A 21,077-nucleotide genomic window follows, 5' to 3' on the forward strand; every position below is an offset into this window, starting at 1 on the left:
GATTGAGTCCCATCTCTTGAGCCCTTCTGAAAGGTTCAGATTGTAAGGTGAAAATCAGAACTACATGGGTCTGGGAATGTAATGTAATGTAATGTGATGATATTTAAATAAAACATAGGCCATACCCACCCACATCTATTTAAGGTATTGTCTTGAAACATCATACAGAAGCCAAGGGTAGCCCTTTGCCTGAAGAAGGATGCCCACCCTGTCCTACAGCATGTACCCTGACTGGTTCAGGTCATTTTTCCTATTTGGAAAGCTTTCATTCATTTGTAGAAGCTTGAGATCTGCAGCTGTTATAGTTACCTAGGCCTTGCAATCTTAGTTACTTTAGCACTCTTTTGAGATTAAACATTTTGAAAAGGAAATTAAAGGCTCTTGTAGTCTGGAGAAAAGTTTAGGAAGGGACGAGAATCTTATTTTTTTCAACAGCATCTAGCCACTAACAGAAAAGACACCTTTTACCTTCACAGCAAGTGGTACCTCACACTTGTATTTGTTAGATTCATATGTTCCACTATACAATGTATTCCTGATAACAGAAAGTGCTTCTACAAATATGATTTGTATTCCTGAATGTAAGATCTCTTGTAAAATTTAATGAATGAAATAACAAGTTTTCCACCCCACTCTCAAAGTCCTTTTAGCATGGGTCAGATTCTTCCAGCCATGTCTGGCAGAGCTTTACCAGTCAGCTACAAGGGATCTTGTGGAGAATGGGAAAAGAAACCTGAGGAATATTTATTATGGAGATTGTATTTTATTGTTAGGATGCTCACTTGTTTGTAATTGCTGCATTCTGTCATTTTAGTAGCAGCCACAAAACTATCAAAGGTATGCTGAGTAAATAGAAATGGCTTAAATTATGCATGAAAAGAAGTACCATAAATCTGCTGTCATCTTTGCTATAGAACTAGCAAAGTAGTTTTGCTGCATAACTTTGCTCTTGTAAGTTGAACAAGAAAGACTCGTAAGAAGACCTTTAAGGCAGCAAACTAGTCAGTCTGAATCAACTGGAAAGCTTTCTAGAACATTAAACAGTTGAAAAATGATTTTATCCTCTTTTCAGTCTTCATTTTGTCTTTCTGTAACTTCACTTTTAGAAGATCACACTAATAGTGTTCTTAGGTATTGATTGTATTCTCTTGTTTTTTTTTTTCCTTTTTTAGTTTTGTTTTTAATTTCTCAGGCAACTTACTTTTCCAAAGTGATTTCTTTCTTCTCTCCCTTTTTCTCCTCCCTCTCCTTTTCACTCATTTGCCCTTAGTTTGCTTCTGTTTCTTTCCTGCATTCACGGCTATGCCACAGCTACCTGGTCTAACTCTTACAATCAGAGGGAAGCAGAAAAGATGTTGAGCTAATACATATTGTTCTCTACCTACTTTTCTTTCCTTGACTTTCTTGCTAATGGATTTGGTATTGCTTTGATAAGTAACAATGTCCACCCATTTTTGGGGTGTAATCCATGTCTTGCTCCCAATCTGTCCATTATAATGAATATGTCCTGAATTTCCAGGGAGATTGCAAGAGGAAAGATATTGTAAGGGAAGTAGAGAATGATATAACAAAGGCCTGGAACAGAAGGGACAGTGAACAGGGTTGCTCAGAAAGAGATCCTGGTAAAAAAAAAAATCAGGGAAGGAAGAAGGGTTTAACTTCAGGGTGCTATTCTACCCTCCTCCCAGAGATGAATGTGATTCTTTTTTTTCTCTCTCCTTTTGTCCCACTAAAATGAGAAGGCTCCCCTGGAATGAAGATCTACATTGATCCTTTTACATATGAGGACCCCAATGAAGCTGTCCGTGAATTTGCCAAGGAAATTGATGTGTCTTTCGTGAAGATTGAAGAAGTCATTGGAGCAGGTGTGACTCATTTGCTAGTGGGCAGGTGCTCTGTGCCACCCCCATTTTTCTCCTTCCCTTCCCTTCCCTTCCCTTCCCTTCCCTTCCCTTCCCTTCCCTTCCCTTCCCTTCCTTCCTCCACAATGGATACTCTGGCTCATTCAGCTCAGTTATCAGTGGACTGGCACTTCTTATTTTTTCTTCTTCTTTTTTTTAATTGGAAGTCTAACTGTATCTTCTGTGATTGAAGAGACTGTGCTTAATTAATTGACTCACTTTAATACATTGTTGTGCTCCCTGTTTAATTAACAATAAATAGGTTGGGCAATTGTTCCCTAGTTTATGGCATCTCTCTATTCACTAGAGCAGCGATCTCTACCTTTTTTAAGCTTAGCAAAATTCATAGAGAAAAAAACAAACAAACCTAGCGATCTTTATTTTAAAAAAGCATCTAGTTATTCAAAATCAGTACTTTGCATAAAAGTAATTTGCATAAAATGTGTAAATTTTAGGATTAATTAATTATACAATTTATAAACCATTTTTCTTTTTCTTTTTTAAAAAAATCAAAACAGTTCTCATTTTAAAAGTTACATAATGAATACAAAGAGATATAAAATTACAGAAAGAAAAAAAACAATAATTATAGGACATCCAGCAAATAGGACATCAAAGTAATGCCTATGCTGTCAAACAGAATTTTAAATTTACTGTACACTGTAACAAGAGTGGTGGGAAGGGAGTCTAATCTATGTGAAAGATTTACTGAGTATGTTAGATGGCAGTATAGTAGACAAAACCTATGCCTTCATCAGTTAAATTAATATTGGAACACTGTGATACAGTTTGCAAGATATTTTGAGTACAAGGACTGGTTAGACCTATATGGGAACAAGTGGTTCCTTAAGAAAACCTAGTCTGAGCATTTTGGGGTCTTACAACACCTAAAAAATGGCCAATTGGAAACCAGTGCAAAACAAAACCTTGGTCTTATTCAGTTCACTGGCCTTTTTGAACCTTTGTGAGATACAGTAAGTTTATTTAATGTCAGGACTCATCAACAGTGCATCCTTGGTGTTGCTATACATGTATCAATTCTCATAGTACCTTATCTCCCAAAAGGATGCTAAGTTTGTGAGTGTTACTTATTCTTGACATAGCACTAGATGTATTTGAATCAGTTGACAAATCTGCAGAGTCAACTTTCAGGGATGCTTTAACCTGATTGTTGCACACAGCAGGGTGGCTGGAACCAATTACTTAAAGGTCCCTTTCAATTCTGTGATTCTATGACCCAGAAAGTATCGTGCAGCTGGAGAAGGCAGCATTTTCCTCTTTCTGGATGAACAAAGTTATCTCGCTCTTAGTTAGAGTATCTACATAAGACAACAGCAGCAACTCTGGAATTACAATGAGGTAAAGCTTCCTAAAGTCCATTGAATTAATAGTTTAAAAAGTATTGTCAGCTGAAGACAAAATATTTTATACCTAATTCAACTGAGGAGCAAGTTTATTAACCCAGTGGATTTCAACTGGGTTTTTCACTCGAACTAAGATAGCATATTTAGGATTTTTCACAGTGATGGTATAAGTAATCCAGAGCATGCAATCTTGCTTAAGAAGATATGAAGCATTTTGGCGGTCAGCCAAAGGCCATATTGTTTCTAAGAATCCCCATACAATATTATTTTATCTAATATTTAACATTGTTCTAGGAGTGAACCAGAATTTACTTTCTGCCAAGCTCTTATTACATGCATGGATTTCTGGCATTAGCCTCAAAGAGGTTTATATGAACATTTGCTTGCAGACATTTGCTTCCCATTTTTCCATCTCTAGCATGTGTGGGCTTGCGTGATATTTTTTTATGTGCTGTATTGTTGCTTTCATGTTCTTCAACCTGTAATACTCAACTTCTTCAATCAGATAATAAAGAATGAATTAACTGCTTAGTCATAACCAATTGCTTTATTGTTTCATTGTTGTTTACTGTTTCGTTTGCCTTCAGCATTGCTTCATTCTTTGCTTCTTTTCCCATTGAAGGTGCTTCCAGATGGAGATGTTTATGGGCATCAAATAGGCTGGACTGGCATGTTTAATACTTATATTCTGAATCATGGTGGATTTCAGGGGACTTGCAGCATCTAACTGGGTAGCACAGCAGTTACAGCAGCATCATTCCACTAGACTACTGTGCTGGGGATTATCTCTGCTTGGATATGTCTCCAAAGGTTGCTGCTGTGCTAATCAGAACAGTTTTTATCTGGAAGTATCCTGTTCTCTCTCTCTCTCTCTCTCTCTCCCCCCCCCCATCTGTCTGTACACCAGTCTCTTACCATTGCACAACAGGTGTCATCTTCCTGTTTTCTAAGAAAGATGGAGGAAGATGAGGCAGCTCACAAGGAATTGAGAGTAGGACTCAAAGAGCAAACCTAATAACTTATAATTATATTTTTCTTCCATTTATATCTGTTGTAAATTTTTTATCTACTTTGATAAACCATTTGATTTCTTTAAGCTTCTATAATTTTTGTTTTTTTTAAACATTGTTCTCTGATGGTGACCATTCAATTTACTGTGTCTGTCTTGTAACCTGATCTCAAACCTGACTCTCTCTCTTTTTTAAAAAAAAAAACTAAGTCTCACAAATTCAATGCATTTATTTATTTAATAAAATCTTAATCTGTTTTTCAGAATTAAAAAAACTCCAGTACTTAGGCTTATACAGTGTTAGTCTCTAATCTTTTAAAACATTGGAATGATCCCCATTAAATTTAATGGGACTTTGTGCTAAGTCAGTATATTTAGCACAGAGAGAGAGAGAGAGAGAGAGATAACAGTAGTAGACAAGGACCAGAAGACAGTGGTGATGATGGATGTAGCAGTGCCAAGTGACAGCAACATCAGGAAGAAGGAGTATGAGAAGCTAGAGAAGTACCAGGGCCTGAAGAAGGAACTAGAGAGGATGTGGAAAGTGAAGGCCAAAGTGGTCCCAGAGGTGGTAGGGGCACTCAGGGCTGTGACTCCCCAAGCTGGGAGAGTGGCTCCAACAGATCCCAGGAACAACATCAGAGCTGTCTGTCCAGAAGAGTGCAATGCTAGGAACAGCTAAGATACTGCACAGAACCCTCAAACTCCCAGGCCTCTGGTAGAGGACCTGAGGTTGAGGAAGACACATACCACCCATAGGGGTGAGAAGGGAATTATATCTGCTGCTCAACTTGCAAATAAATAAAAATGTAATGCCATACAGCACAACTGAGGCTAAACTGTAAATGTATTCCAATCTCAGAATCATGTTTCTCTTTAAGTAATAGATAAACAGCTTTGGAAACAGCTTTATCTACCTTGGAGATAAACTAACATCCTGTTCAGTGCAGGTTTATCAAAATACAACATCTGACAGATGGTCATCCAGTTTCTACTTAAATACCTCTGCCAAAGGAATCTCCACTGTCCGATATTTATTTTTTATTTTGAAATTTCTCCTAAATTAATCAGTCCTTAAAGTACTATTATCAAATTAACTGCTTGTTCAGTAATTGTATGGCTGAGAAAATCTGAATGAAATATTAGTTTCAGAGGGGTAGCTATTTTAGATTTTGCAGAAAAAATAAACTCTTGTAGCATTTTTGACTAACAGATTTATTATTGCATATGTTTCTTTGGACCACAATCAACTTTGTGAAACAATGGGAGAACTTTTAATTTCTCTGGGGCCTATACTGCTGACCACAAGGTGACAGTCCTTTAGAAAAAAGATTAAGAATTATTTCAGTGCAAAACAGTGGAATTAGCATCATAAAAGTTAACCCTATTTCTCAGGGATTAAACAAAAGGCACCCAATTACTGTTTTAAGTCACAATTTTTAAAGTTTAGGTTTATTCAGTGGGCACCCCCAATACATATAATTTATATAAAATAAGATGCAAACAAGTAGATATACAATGAGTTAGTACAGAGTAGCCACCATATTAAATGAGGGCACCCTTCATAGCTGATTGCCATGGCTTTTAATAGTGGGCATGTAAAATGCCATGGCAAAATAAGCCACATATGGAGGAATCTAGGCAATATAATCTGACAGCAAGAACACTGCTTTCTTCTTACTAGATGAGGGGAACCCAGTAGCCCAAGGTTCTTCACTGTGAACGTTGACCTTGAAACAAACAGGCAATGCACCTGCACAAAGCCCATTGGAGTCTTTGAAAGCTGTCCATACCCTTGGCAGGAGTCCAGCCCTCCATGTGTGCTGCACATGACTAGGTGCAGCTCATGTGAAACCACCTTTGTTTGTTTTCAGCTGCTGCAGTGATAGCACATTTGAGCTCACAATTGTCCTAGAATATTTTTTCTCTTCCTTTACTCTATTTTCATTTTGGGTCCCCCCCCCCCCTTAAGATTTTTTGGACAAGACATCATTATCCCTCTTCTTATAAAGCCTTTGGTCTCAGTCTTGGGGTCTTAAAGGCTCCATTTCATAAGCACCAGCACTGTGGAAGCAAACCTCCTCCTCAGCTGGGAGCAGTCTTTGCCTATTCTGCCTTTGGGAAGATCAAATGGTAAATTCTTGTAAGCCCTGCAAAGCAATTACTAGACAGGCTCACTGTGATTGTTTGTCCCATTTGTGAGCCACTCTTTGGAAACAAGTGTTTAGCGTGGCAGGCTCTGAAAGTACTGCATCTCCTTTATCTTTCTTCAAAGCTCCTACCATGTCCCAGAGGTTGTCTAGGAACTCTTGTCTATTCTCTGTCATGTTCAAGCTCTCTGTCTCTGGTAGAAAATCTCCAGCCCTTTGCTGTGCTGCCATCAGCACTTGTTATCCAACCTAAGCTTTCTAAAATGTCTGCCTGCCTTGGTTTCAATTATGGCACAAAAAAGGGAAAGGATATTGTGGCTTCTCCACTACTGGTTCCAGCAGCTACAGGTCCTTCTCCACCCTGGTCTGCTATATTTCTGGTACTCCAGTTTCAGGACTCATTGATCTGGACCATCCAGTCCCCTTTGCTGCCCCTCAAACCCAGTTTCAGAGGGAGAGATTTGTATTAAGCCTCCTTGTTCTCCAGGCCACTTTTCTGCCTTCTCAGATGGCTCAGTCTCGATCCTTCCCCCACCTCCATCTTAAAATGATCAAGTTCAAAGCTGGATATCTTGCAGCTGTGCTGCCTAGGGGAATGCCTATCCTCAATTTCCATTGATCCCATGAGATCCCACTAGATGTATTCTTTTCTAGGATTGGCCATTGGGCCCCATGGCATCAACATCACCCTGGTTCCAATCAGTTCTTGGAGCATTTTCCTTCACCTAAACACTATTGTTTTCCTCCTATGAGCTTTTTTCGAATGAACCCATAACCTGCCACTTTCTGAGGTGTTGCTTTCATGCCCTCAGGAATGTTTTGTTCTTATCATGCAGCAAGGGAAATGACTCACCAATCCTGCATGGCCACATCCTTAGAGATTGCTGCCTTCTTTACAGTCAGTGGTTTGACCTGTATATTTTGGTGTTCCTTGTCTTCAGATGTACTAGAGTAAGTAACTGTCATTAACTCTTGGATCTTCAAGGTACATACTAGTATATCCAAAAAGGACAGATAAGTTTACAACACCACTTTGGTTCTGTTGGCTTCTTCATCTGTTTCATTGCCCACTCATACTCTCCTTTTGATGGCTCCAGCTTTATAGTGAGCAGTTTTGTCAAATAGTGCAGTCTCCTTAAGTTAAACAACCATCATAAGCTGAAGAGAACCCAGTTGATGCAGGATGTGATTGCTTCTCCAGTCTTTATAACAGTGATTCTTAAACTGGGGTAATTATTCCCAAGGGTATAATTTGGGCATATCCTGGGGGTAATGGAACAACTTATAATACCTTGGTTGTAAGTCAAGGATCCAGTTTGGGACTGCTGCTGCCAAGACACTTGTGTGAAACAACTGAGTCCATTTTTTTTGAAGGGGGGAGGAGGGTTAATAACATTATTTGAGCCTGGGAAAAGGGATAATTTGTCAAACAGTTTAAGAACCACTGCTTTATAGTTATATTTCTACTTGCTGAAGACACACATTCCTGGGCTAAACTGGCTACTAAGTCATCAACTTGTATGGACATCTTGGCATCTGAATATCATCTCCAAGGCCCTCATGGCTAAACTGTTGGTAGTTGATCCTAAAAGGCAGAAGCTATTCACCACTTCAGTATTTTCATTGTCATTTCTAAGACTGGTTGATGTACCAGTCATTAGATGTTGTCATTAGTTTGGTCTTACTTATATTTAAACTTAGTCCCATTTTTACTGGCTTTTTTATTGTAATTACTAGAGCTTGCAGATCATTTGCATTTTCAGCTATCAGAGTAATGTTGTCAGCATAGGATAGATTACTGATGTATTTTTTCCCTCCAAATTGAAAACCACACTCATCTTCTTCCAATTCAGCTTCCCTCAGTACACAGTCCACATGTAGCTATATCTAAAGACCTGTGGGTTTTTGTATTGTTTTCCAAGGTTAACTATCACCTTGAATTCTGGGCTAATACCACACCAAATCACCCTGTTGGTTTAAGAGTACTTCCAGAATTATTATTCTAGCCTCATAACAACAGTGCTTATGGGTTTAATTTTGTAATATATCTTGAAATCATGGTTGAGCTACTGTTATCCTCTCTACATGGTGCTACCTTTGAAGAATGTACTGCAACTGATGCAAAACATGACTGCCCACATATTAAATGGGACCACCTGATACAGCTATATATATAACACTAGTATTGAGGGACCTGTATTGACTACCACTTCAATCAAAGTGCTTGTTAGGACCTTTAAAACCCCTTATGGCTTGAGACATTGGTGAGATGTCAAGATTAAAGATAGACGTTTGGGGTATCAGTGAACTGAAATGGACTGAAATGGGCCACTTCACATCAAATGACCACCAGATCTACTACTGTGGACAAGAGGACCACAGAAGAAATGGAGTAGCCGTCATAATTAATAGTAAAGTGGCTAAAGCAGTGCTTGGATACAATCCAAAAAACGATAGAATGATCTCAATTCGAATTCAGGGCAAGCCATCTAACATCACAGTGATCCAAATATACGCCCCAACCACAGATGCTGAAGAAGCTGAAGTAGAGCAGTTCTATGAGGATCTGCAGCACCTACTGGACAACACGCCTAAAAGATGTTATTTTCATCACAGGAGACTGGAATGCTAAGGTGGGCAGTCAAATGACTCCTGGAATTACAGGTAAGCATGGCCTGGGAGAACAAAACGAAGCAGGACATAAGCTGATAGAATTTTGCCAAGACAACTCACTCTGCATAACAAACACTCTCTTCCAACAACCTAAGAGACGGCTTTATACATGGACTTCACCAGATGGACAACACCGAAATCAGATTGACTACATTCTTTGCAGACAAAGGTGGCAGACATCTATACAGTCGGTAAAAACAAGACCTGGAGCTGACTGTAGTTCAGATCACGAACTTCTTCTTGCACAATTTAGGATCAGACTCAAGAGATTAGGGAAGACCCACAGATCAGCTAGATATGAGCTCACTAATATTCCTAAGGAATATGCAGTGGAGGTGAAGGATAGATTTAAGGGACTGGACTTAGTAGATAGGGTCCCAGAAGAACTCTGGACAGAAGTTTGCAACATTGTTCAGGAGGCAGCAACAAAATACCTCCCAAAGGAAGAGAAAACCAAGAAAGCAAAGTGGCTGTCTGCTGAGACACTAGAAGTAGCCCAAGAAAGTAGGAAAGCAAAAGGCAACAGTGATAGGGGGAGATATGCCCAATTAAATGCAAAATTCCAGAGGTTAGCCAGAAGAGATAAGGAATTATTTTTAAACAAGCAATGCGCGGAAGTGGAAGAAGACAATAGAATAGGAAGGACAAGAGACCTCTTCCAGAAAATTAGAAACATTGGAGGTAAATTCCAGGCAAAAATGGGTATGATCAAAAACAAAGATGGCAAGGACCTAACAGAAGAAGAAGAGATCAAGAAAAGGTGGCAAGAATATACAGAAGACCTGTATAGGAAGGATAACAATATCGGGGATAGCTTTGACGGTGTGGTCAGTGAGCTAGAGCCAGACATCCTGAAGAGTGCGGTTGAATGGGCCTTAAGAAGCATTGCTAATAACAAGGCAGCAGGAGATGACGGCATTCCAGCTGAACTGTTCAAAATCTTGCAAGATGCTGCTGTCAAGGTAATGCATGCTATATGCCAGCAAATTTGGAAAACGCAGGAATGGCCATCAGATTGGAAAAAATCAACTTATATCCCCATACCAAAAAGGGGAAACTCTAAAGAATGTTCAGACTATCGAACAGTGGCAGTCTTTTCACATGCCAGTAAGGTAATGCTCAAGATCCTGCAAGGTAGACTTCAGCAATTCATGGAGTGAGAATTGCCAGATGCACAAGCTGGGTTTAGAAAAGGCAGAGGAACTAGGGACCAAATTGCCAATATCCGCTGGATAATGGAAAAAGCCAGGGAGTTTCAGAAAAACATCTATTTCTGTTTTATTGACTATTCTAAAGCCTTTGACTGTGTGGACCATAACAAATTGTGGCCAGTTCTTAGCGGTATGGGGATACCAAGTCATCTTGTCTGCCTCCTGAAGAATCTGTATAACGACCAAGTAGCAACAGTAAGAACAGACCACGGAACAACAGACTGGTTTAAGATTGGGAAAGGAGTATGGCAGGGCTGTATACTCTCACCTTACCTATTCAACTTGTACGCAGAACACATCATGCGACATGCTGGGCTTGAGGAATCCAAGGCTGGGGTTAATCGCTGGAAGAAACATTAACAATCTCAGATATGCAGATGATACCACTTTGATGGCTGAAAGTGAAGAGGAACTGAGGAGCCTTATGATGAAGGTGAAAGAAGAAAGTGCAAAAGCTGGCTTGCAGCTAAACCTCAAAAAAACCAAGATTATGGCAACCAGCTTGATTGATAACTGACAAATAGAGGGAGAAAATGTAGAAGCAGTGAAAGACGTTGTATTTCTAGGTGCGAAGATTACTGCAGTTGCTGACTGCAGTCAGGAAATCAGGAGATGCTTAATCCTTGGAAGAAGAGCAATGACAAATCTCGATAAAATAGTTAAGAGCAGAGACATCACCCTGACAACAAAGGTCCGCATAGTTAAAGCAATGGTGTTCCCCATAGTAACATATGGCTGTGAGAGCTGGACCATAAGGAAGGCTGAGAGAAGGAAGATAGATGCTTTGGAACTGTGGTGTTGGAGGAAAATTCTGAGAGTGCCTTGGACTGCAAGAAGATCAAACCAGTCCATCCTCCAGGAAATAAAGCCAGACTGCTCACTTGAGGGAATGATATTAAAGGCAAAACTGAAATTCTTTGGCCACATAATGAGAAGTCCGGACACCCTGGAGAGGATGCTGATGCTAGGGAGAGTGGAGGGAAAAAGGAAGAGGGGCCGACCAAGGGCAAGGTGGATGGATGATATTCTAGAGGTGACGGACTCATCCCTGGGGGACCTGGGGGTGTAGATGATGGACAGGAAGCTCTGGCATGAGCTGGTCCATGAAGTCACAAAGAGTCGGAAGCGACTGAACAAATAGACAACAAATGGCTTGAGACTTGGTTATCTCTGATGCTGATTACTCCAGATAGAATCTGCCTGCCCAAGGAATCCCTGTAGAAAATATTTGCTGAGAGTTCTTCCCATATGAGGTGAGAGGGGACTCAGAGATGAACATTTTCTTCAGGAACTTCCATCTTGTGGAATACCCTATCACTGGACAAAAGATCTGTGCCTCCACTCTTCATATTCTAGAAGTTGTTAAAACCCTGTGTCTTTCAATGAGCATTTGGGAATGCACAGTACAGGGTGGATATACCTGAGATGAATAGGTGGCACTGTTAATATAGAAGGTAAGCAGTGACTGATAGGAATGGGAATTGTGTTCTTGAAGTGTTGTTATTTATTGATGCTTTTGAATCTTGTTTGTATCTTATTGATAATGTTTCTGCTATAAGTTGCTGTCAGTTGAAGCATAAACACTTGAAATAAATAAATGTTCAGTCCAAATTTCATATATACATAAGCAGACTCAGTGGGCAAAGAGTCTGGAGTCTGAAGACAAACCAAGTCAAATTTCAAGGAGAGGTCTTGGCAGCTAGAATTTCTAGAACAGGAATTAATTTTCTTTTATGATAGTTTGATTGATTGAATTTATATCTCATTGCAATCCAATGAAATGACTCTTGGATTGCAATCCAATGACTTTTGCTGGCTCACACAAGTACAGTATAGCAAAAAGTTAAAACATCTACATCTAAAACATCTAAAAAGGCTAATAAAATAAAATGATACAATGCCAGACCAAAAGAAAAAATATAATAGAAATAACATACTCGAAAAGTAGAAGTGAATATAATGGAATAAAAAATGGTGTAGTGTAATTCTGTTTTTAACAACTTCTGAAAAACCAATAAGGAGAAGGTAGCCTGATCTCCAGGGAGACTATTCTAGAGCACTGGCCTGCCACAGAGAAGCAGTGCTTTCTGGCTTTGGTTCTGCCTCTTGGAAATATTTTTATTTATTTTTTTTTCAAATGTTGCTACCGCCCATCTCCCCCCAGAAGAGGGAGAACAACAAGGATTTTTCCCCTAGATTATCTAGTAGGCTGGGTCATTTCCAGTTGGTGGTCCTGCAGGTAGCTAGGTGCCAAGCTATAAAGGGCCTTATAGGTCAAAACCAGCAGTTTAAATTGTACTCAGAAAACAATTGGTAAATAGTGCAGGTTCACAGCATAGGTGTTATGTGGTCCCAGCATCATGTGCTGGTAAGTACACAGGCTGCTGCATTCTGAACTAATTGTAGTTTCTGAGTAGTTTTTAAAGGCAGCCCAAGTAGAGTCCATTCAAGTACATCTAAAGAGCAGCAGCTCTTATCCTACCTGAGTAAGTCTGGGTTCCTACAACAGTTTATTCCTGAAAAGCTTTTCCAAGTTCAGCTGCATTCCTGTTCCTCTCTGTCTTTTGCTGCTGTCTCTTCAGACACCAGCATTCTTGAGGGCTGGGTAGGTGAAATTCTTGGTCTGGGTCAGAATCTGCTGGATCTAGGGCAGAAATGGTGGGGCAGTTGTTGGCTTAGCATCATTGTTGGGATATGGCAGAACAGAGTCTGCTTCTTGTTTCACCTCCTCCTGATCCTCCATCATCTGAGGACAGCTCTTAGGACCAGGCTATGACAGTTAAACAGGAGGTTTGCCACAAAATGGGTGATTGAGCATGTCCTTCTGAGGTTATGCATAGCCACCTTCCATTAAATGTATGTCACCATTTCCAAGAAGGATGGCAGACCCAGAATATGCTAGATCTTCATCACCTTAACTACTTCTTCAAGTTGTTTTGCTTCTGAATGATCTCAGTACAGTATCATTCTTTCCCTCTTACAGCAAAGGATTGGTTCACACATACTGATTTTTCAAAAAGTCTGCTTTTATATATTTATAGTGTGCTATCACTATATTTTCCTTTGCTTTATAGTTGATGGTTATATGTACCAGTTTTGATTATATCAAATACAGCATCTAAAGACTTTTTTCCTAAGGGCATGACATCTTTTGGGTTGTATCTTCACCTCCAGGGTATCATATTCCCTTTCTAGATGACTGGCCTTTAGTTGGGCCATCATGTACCAAGATTTTTTGCCAAATTTCTCAGGTGTTTCTCTTTTTACAGTATGTGGGATTTGGGGTCAACTATGGGAAGTTTGGCTTCAGGCAGTCCATCCATTGCTGGCAAGTTACAGTCGTATCCAGTTCTAATTTTTTCACCTCACTCCCGAACACAGGTCATCATCATCCATGTATCTATGTGTGGGTGCAAGGCACATCTTTATTCTCGGAGGCAACTGGTCCATACTGAAGAAGTTTTCATATATTCGTGAGCTAAAGGTTTGGAATCCCCCTTTGGGGGTTTCTGCAAAGGTAGAACTGCCAAGATAAAATCAGATAATGCTATGGTTTCTGGTACATAAACAAGGTGGCACAAAGTGCATCCCACTTTTATATCTCATGGTGTAAATAGGGCATTTCTGTGATCTACATTCAATATTTATTCTAGCAATTCATATTCATGAATGGAGACCACATCCACAACTACAGCTCTCCTCAGATCTCCCTAGGGCAACCCCAAGGTTAATCTCTTTGCATCTTGGAATGTTCTTTAATACCTAAGCTTCTGCACAAATTAAAGGGTTGGGGGGAGAGAGAGATCTTGTGGAATGAATTTCTGTATTATTTCCCACTGGTTCTCCTGCTGACCACATTTTTTTTTTACAATGATTAGTGAGATTTAGCCAACTGCATTCTCATCACACCATAGTGGTCTAGGCTATGATGGTCCACTCCTTTGTTGTATTCCATTGACCAGACTATCACCATCTCCTGAACCACTGCAGCCTATTGTCTATCCATCCTAGGCAAGCATGCTACCTGGATTCCATCTAAAGGCTTGAAGATTCAGTTCTGTCTCCCCTTAGATTCTAGCCAGAAGAAAACTTCCTGGCTTTTAAATGCCCTTCACAAAAACTTTATCCACAGCTACATGAACATCATTTGCAGTCTTTGCACAAAAAGAACACTTCAACCCTCTAGAATTCTTTCAAGCTTGTAACAGAATGGCTTGGCACTCACCTCCATAAAAACATACTTTACAACCATTTCTTTCTTCTATCCTGGTAGATAGCACTTCCTTTTTTAATTTGCTGGATAAACATTTTAACAAGGATCTGGCTTACCATTATGGTATCCCTGATAGTCCCTGCCTGGAATCTTTTCTTTACTCTTTCCCTTTTAATATCCTTTGGAGTTGATGGCTATTGCTCCCATTCATCATCTTTCATGGAAGGCAGCATTTTTGTAGCTGTAGCATGAGCTTGCTGATCAGGAAGTTATGTGGCTCGCATAGAAATCTGCCCTTCTTTATTCTTCACAGAGCTATTGCCCTTCACCCAGATACTGTATCTCCTTTCTTCCCAAAACTCTCCTCATTCTACTTGACATTAGCTGGCTGTTCTTCCCAGTCCCTTGACACCAACAAAGAGACAGATACATTCTCTGAATGCCTGAATAATGTTTGCCTTCTGCTTAAACTGAACAGCATCAATCCAAAGAGACCAGTGTCTATTTTTGCCCTTTCCAGACCAACTTAAAGGTTAGGTGCTTCTTCCCAGTTATTGTCCAAATGTATAGTGGCAACCATCAAGTTTTCTTATGAGCTGGCCAAACAACACTCCTCCCATTAGATCCACATTCATTCTTTAAGAGAGATGGCAAATTGGCAGCTTTTTTTAATGCTATCCTCCTTCCGGAGCTATGGTGGGCAGCTCTTTGGGCTCAGCCTTTTACTTTCATTCAGTAGTATCATCTAGACCTCTGCTTTCAGAGATATGTCATTGGCTAGTTCGTTAGTGGGTCGTTGTATGACTACCAGATGGTTCTGCTGCTAACAGGCCAGCTAACACATCCATGTGTCTGAATCTTCGACACCGCAATGAATAGAAAATGTAATTGGTTTACCTCTAATTGGAATTATTTGAGTGGTCATCTATTAATTCACACAACCTGCCTTCCTACGCCACTTGATGTTTGATGTCCTCTTAGGAATTGAGGTTCAATCTGAGCCGTGCTTGGCCATGTCCTTTCATAGTGCAGGGAACTCCCACTCATTATTCCTTAAGCTCTAGAAGATTCCTAATGGAATCTGGGCAGGTGCATAACATGTGTAGCTCAACTTTTCCTTGTACAAGTGATCACTATAGAGTATTCTCACTGTCTTGCACTTCTTCTTTTTTCATATTTCCACTCCCTCCTTACTTCCCCCAAAACAATTGCTTGTATGTGCTTTCTCTGAATTGTATTCCACTGTATACAGCCTTTTCTAGTCTGGATTGTACAAAAGGCTGTACTACAATGAATGTGTTTTTATTTGAAGGTGCTGGTAAACTCTTTGTTGTTTTAATTTAGTGTTGTTTTAAAATGAGCATATATACATAGCTGTATGTCAACACAACAGCTTAGAACTACAGTATTCATAGTTAGGAAAGGGCTAACTGATTAGAGATATCTGCTTACTTCATAGCTGTGAAGAACAAATACTATGTGCCATTTCACAGTATGAGAACATTTTCCTCTTTTCAATAGGCAGTGAAGTTACAGGAACTCTTCTTTCCTCATGTAAAGCCTTTAAAACTTCAATACATTTAATAAAAGACTGCCTTTTCAAAGAAATAATTGTAATATCTTGGGGGAAGATAGGACTCCGTAGCTACACCTCATTCAGAATCACCTATCCAAATCTCTTACATTGTTCTTATTAGATTCTCTTTTTGAAATGCCAAATTGGCGAGACCTGGTTATAACTTATATTGATCCCATTACAGGAGAATTTGGTGAAGTTTATAAAGGGCGCCTGAAACTGCCTGGCAAGAGAGAAATTTATGTGGCTATTAAGACATTAAAGGCCGGCTATTCTGAGAAACAACGACGGGATTTCCTGAGTGAGGCCAGCATCATGGGTCAGTTTGACCATCCAAATATTATTCGGCTGGAGGGGGTTGTCACTAAAAGTCGGCCAGTGATGATTATCACAGAATTTATGGAAAATGGAGCCCTGGATTCTTTTCTGAGAGTAAGTACAATAGCCTTTTTAAAGTAATAATGGAATGGAACCATCTAGCCAGATCAGCCACTATGGTAGGGTTGGCTGTGCAGATTAAGCCACCTCCTCTTCCTCCAAATTAACCATCCTAAAATAGTCTCTCTCACTCTAGCCTTCTTCTTATAATGAAATCACCCATACACGTTTCTTGAAAGACTCCACATTTTATTTCTTGTTAAGTTGTGAGAATTGAAATATAACCCTGCTTCTAGTTCCTGGCCCTTCTTCTATCAATATGTGATTTTTCTTGCTGTTGGACAATGGGAGCTTTTGTTTTTATTGCATACCCCCTTGGTTGGCTGTTTTGTTCATCAGCTTTTTAAGTTCTCTGATTTTTTTCCTCAGCAGTTTCTTTCACTATCTCTTTTCTCTAGATCTTGTTTCTCTGTTCTCTTTCTATTTCCTCTGAATTAGCTTACTTCCTATAATTTATGACTATTCCATTAGGTTCCCCCAAATCAACCTCCCTCCATTTCCAACCAGCTCTTTCCTTCCTTAGCAATTTTAGGGAGACTTCTACTCCCAACCTGGATTCTAATTTAACTAGACTCATGAAAAATGCTAACTCCTGTGCTTAATTTTCACTGTTATAGCAAAATGATGGTCAGTTTACAGTCATTCAGTTGGTGGGAATGCTACGAGGGATTGCAGCTGGCATGAAGTACCTTGCAGAAATGAATTATGTCCACCGTGATCTTGCAGCCAGGAATATCCTGGTCAACAGCAACCTGGTTTGTAAAGTATCTGACTTTGGCCTCTCTCGCTACCTGCAAGATGACACCTCAGATCCAACTTATACCAGCTCTTTGGTAGGTAGTTTGCATGTAAGAACTCCTGTGGAGGTTAACAGGTGTGTCATTTTCAATAATTAGCTTTCAGTTAGTGATAATAATTTACATGCTACATTGATCCTCTTGTTCTAATTATTTTTAATACAAGTGGTCCAACTTGAATATATATTTTAATCTTTATTACATTCATAATCTGTGGATGCTAATAGATGTTAATAAAGAAAGCCAAAATTCAGTTGCATGCATATTGCAAGAGACTGTCCTGATCCCAAATAGGTAAGACTAAAAATAATAAAAAAAGAGATTAGAATATATAATAGTGTCTGCTCTAAGGATATGGGAATTAAACTGTGAGCAAACAGGTGATCATAGCAGATGGCAAATCCAAGGGAATAACAAAATAATACTTATCATTAGGACTTGTGATAGGCTCAGCACAGCAGCCACCACAGAGCCATTCAACTAAAAAATGAAATTTGTGAAGACACTGGAAATTTGCTTTTTCTGAAACTTACGTTGTTTCTGAGATATCATACAGTTTCCTCTGTCACATCTCAGATTGCCAACAGCTCATTAAATTTAGATTTACATATTGCAAAGTATAATGAATCTCAGTGGTGTGGCACTATTGGTTACGACCATGATGTTGTTACCATTTGTGTATACAAAGTATCTATGGGACTCTTCCTCTTTAATAAAGGCAATAAATGTTCTGCTCAGGGCAGAAGATTTATGCCAAATGTTCAGGGCAGAACAAATATGACAAATTAGATTAAAATGCTAAAAACAAACAAAACCCAGGAGTCTTTGGTTCTTGATTTAAAATATGGTTTACAGACAGTTCTCCTATCTAAGAAAGGTGTAGTGTCTTTTTCTGTCAACAAACTTTCAAATCACAACAGTTTTAGCAACTATTGGACCACATTTGCAATTGACTCAGGTGGGTTCTCTCTGCATTTTCCTAAGATTAGCTGCTAGTGTCTACAAACATTGCCAGTATGGATGAACAGCAGCTATTGGTTATTAGCAGGTTTAATCACTCATCGAGATTACTTATTGTTGTATTTTTGTAGATTTCAGAAAATACATTTGGAATGAAGTTAGAGGATCATCTAATTTTTGGATATCCTATACTTGAATCATCCTGTACCTAAAACATGCCTATCAAACCACAATTCTTGTTTTGAAACTCTAAGACAGGGATGCTCATGAACTACTGGTATTCATGAACTACTGTACTGTTTCTGTTTGGTTATGTTCCTTTTTACTTCCCAGGAGCTGCAGATAATATTGTTGGTGATATTGTGATATGTGGGCCATGTTTTTGCCCTATTTGGGGAGATATTAAAAAGTGAAAATGATGCCATAAGCCTTGCAAATGCTTAAAGCACCCATTTTTATCTTTAACCCCTCCAAGAGAAAAAAAAATCAGCCCAGCAGTGTTTTTGGGTGGTGGTAAATTCTTTAAAGGTTGAAATGATGCAAAAAGCTTCTGATGTAAAAGAAAAAGGCCAACAATAATGGCTTTCCCACTACAGAGCTGCTCCATAGGCCCCAAATATGATGGTAAAGGTCCCACGGGCCATGGCCTGCACCCAACCACCAATTTAAGGATGCAGTCACTTTACTAGAAGCTTATTTAGCATTGTATAGTTTTAATTTTTCTCTCTTAACTTAAAACTGGCTTTCCCATACCACAAACTGGTTTCTTCCTGATTTGTCCTGGTTAAGAGTTCAGTTTTTAAATTGTCTATCATTTCAGCAACATTCCAAGTGATGTTATATGCACAAACACACACACAGTCTAACATCGAAAAAGGTCCTGTAGACCATCAAACTCTGAGAATGTTCCAGAAGTGTATTTGTTTTCCACTAAGGCATATCCATCAAAATCTGAGGTGCATGAAAGACAGATATGGGGATCCCCTTAGTGTGGAAAACTGATGTAGTTTGCATGCAATGTCTTGAGAAGCTCCTATTTTATTTCATGTCAACAGAAAGCAGAACTCCTTTTTTAAATATAATTTTATTAAGAATTTTAATTACAATAGTAAAAAACTAATTCAAACTAAACTTAGAGAAGGAGAAGAAAAAAAGAAGAAAAAGTGCAGGAAAAAAAAGAAAAAGAAGAAAAAGAAAAAGACATATGCATATATAAAGAAGTGACTTCATCACAACAAATATAAACACATTTAGTAACTCTTTTCCCCTGTAAGATTAGAAACAGATATCTCTTCATCCCATATCTCATCCCTTACCTATAAGAAAATCCATAAAACATCAACTTTTCAATCCTGGTGTCAGCAAAAAGTCCATAAATGGTTGCCAGAACTTTGTAAGAAAGTCTTATTTTTAACCTTGATCAAATAAACCAATTTTATATTCCTTCCTTTTACTTCTAACAATCTTTAATTCAATCAAATATTGTCATAGGGTTTGACTTCTTTTCTATTCTTCTTTATCCTATTGCACAGATTTCTTCAAGGCTTTACAAGCCTCTTCTGTAGATCCAATAAGAAAACATTTTCCAGGTCATTCTCTTGGTTTATCATTTGTATATTCCTTCTAATTTTTTAAAACTTCAGCCAGTTTCTTTTGTACATCCAGTTCCACTTTCAGTACTTTCTCTATCTTGTCAGATAATTTTTTTCCCACATTCCTTCATTAACATCTTTTGGACATAGCCTATCCATAGAAGCAGACATCATTACTGACAGTGTCAATATTGTAGTTACTAATTTCTGGCTCCATTCTTCAAAGATCTCCTTTAATGTTTCCAGTGTTACAACATTTTGTGTCATTTTGTAAGTCCCAGTGTTAACTGACATCAAGAACAGGCTTGTATTTTATTTATTTTTTTCTTTCTGCTTAGGATCTTTAGTCCCCTCTAGTGTCCAGGTTCTAAAGTAACTTTGTTATGACTTAAAATAGCCAGGATAGCCAAAATAAGTCTGTTTCCCATGAGAAACTATTTTTATCGTTAATTCCAAAATTTTATAATAAATGTTAATATTCCAAATTTTTCTGCACCCTTAATCCATTTAAAACTTTCTTAGATCAAAATCTTAGTTAGCATTTTGCTGTTTTTTTTCCCAAATTCTTTAAGTTCCTAAGCTTATAATTATTTTTTCTTTTGTTCAAAATTGAAGATAAACTCACCCAATGACTTTTCAGATTTGTCATTCTGAAGGTGTCTAATAGCTTTAAGGTGGTTAATAGGCAATTTCCAAAAGTGATTATAAAGTGAGGCTTGCGGATTTAGTGTCCTTTAAACGGCTCCACTGCTGTTGTGAGCAAGATGGCCAATCCCTTCATCTCCCAGTGCTCAAATCTGCAGAAATTTGCTGTCCTGCCGTCTCCTTGTGAGGTGTACCTGTCCAGAGCACATGTGGGCAATCTCTCATCCTCTTCCTGGAGCAGTTCCAAGGAATCAGTCTACTCTCATTTTCTATATTAATTACATCTAATCTGTTTCTCTCCTGCATACATATGCTTAAAGGCAGATAATCTGAAAAGTCCAAACTTTAATGACTACATCTCACTGGCTGGAGAGTACCTCACTGGGGCCCTGCAGAATTATAGAAAGCCACTTAATTTGTGCCTCCTTGGTATAATTGGAAGGATATGTCAGTCCTGAATTCTCTTCTCAGTTGAACACATCTTTGCCTCAGTATATTCTGCACAGCTATTAAACCAGTTCAGTTAGCAAAAAGAGGAGATCCTTGCT

At 38.9% G+C, this 21,077-nt stretch overlaps 1 protein-coding gene across 2 annotated transcripts in view; it reads left to right on the top strand.

Moving 5' to 3' along the window:
• Positions 1-21,077, top strand: part of EPHB1 (EPH receptor B1) — a 411,545-nt gene that overhangs the window by 348,287 nt on the left and 42,181 nt on the right. For both annotated transcript variants that reach the window (XM_063306816.1, XM_063306817.1), the window contains exons 10-12: positions 1,743-1,865; positions 16,282-16,529; positions 17,153-17,368. In XM_063306816.1, the coding sequence (XP_063162886.1) occupies positions 1,743-1,865; positions 16,282-16,529; positions 17,153-17,368 (587 nt within the window). The remainder of the gene's footprint in view (positions 1-1,742; positions 1,866-16,281; positions 16,530-17,152; positions 17,369-21,077) is intronic.

Source organism: Candoia aspera, chromosome 6 (assembly GCF_035149785.1).
Source record: "Candoia aspera isolate rCanAsp1 chromosome 6, rCanAsp1.hap2, whole genome shotgun sequence".
Classification (NCBI taxonomy): Eukaryota; Metazoa; Chordata; class Lepidosauria; order Squamata; family Boidae; genus Candoia; species Candoia aspera.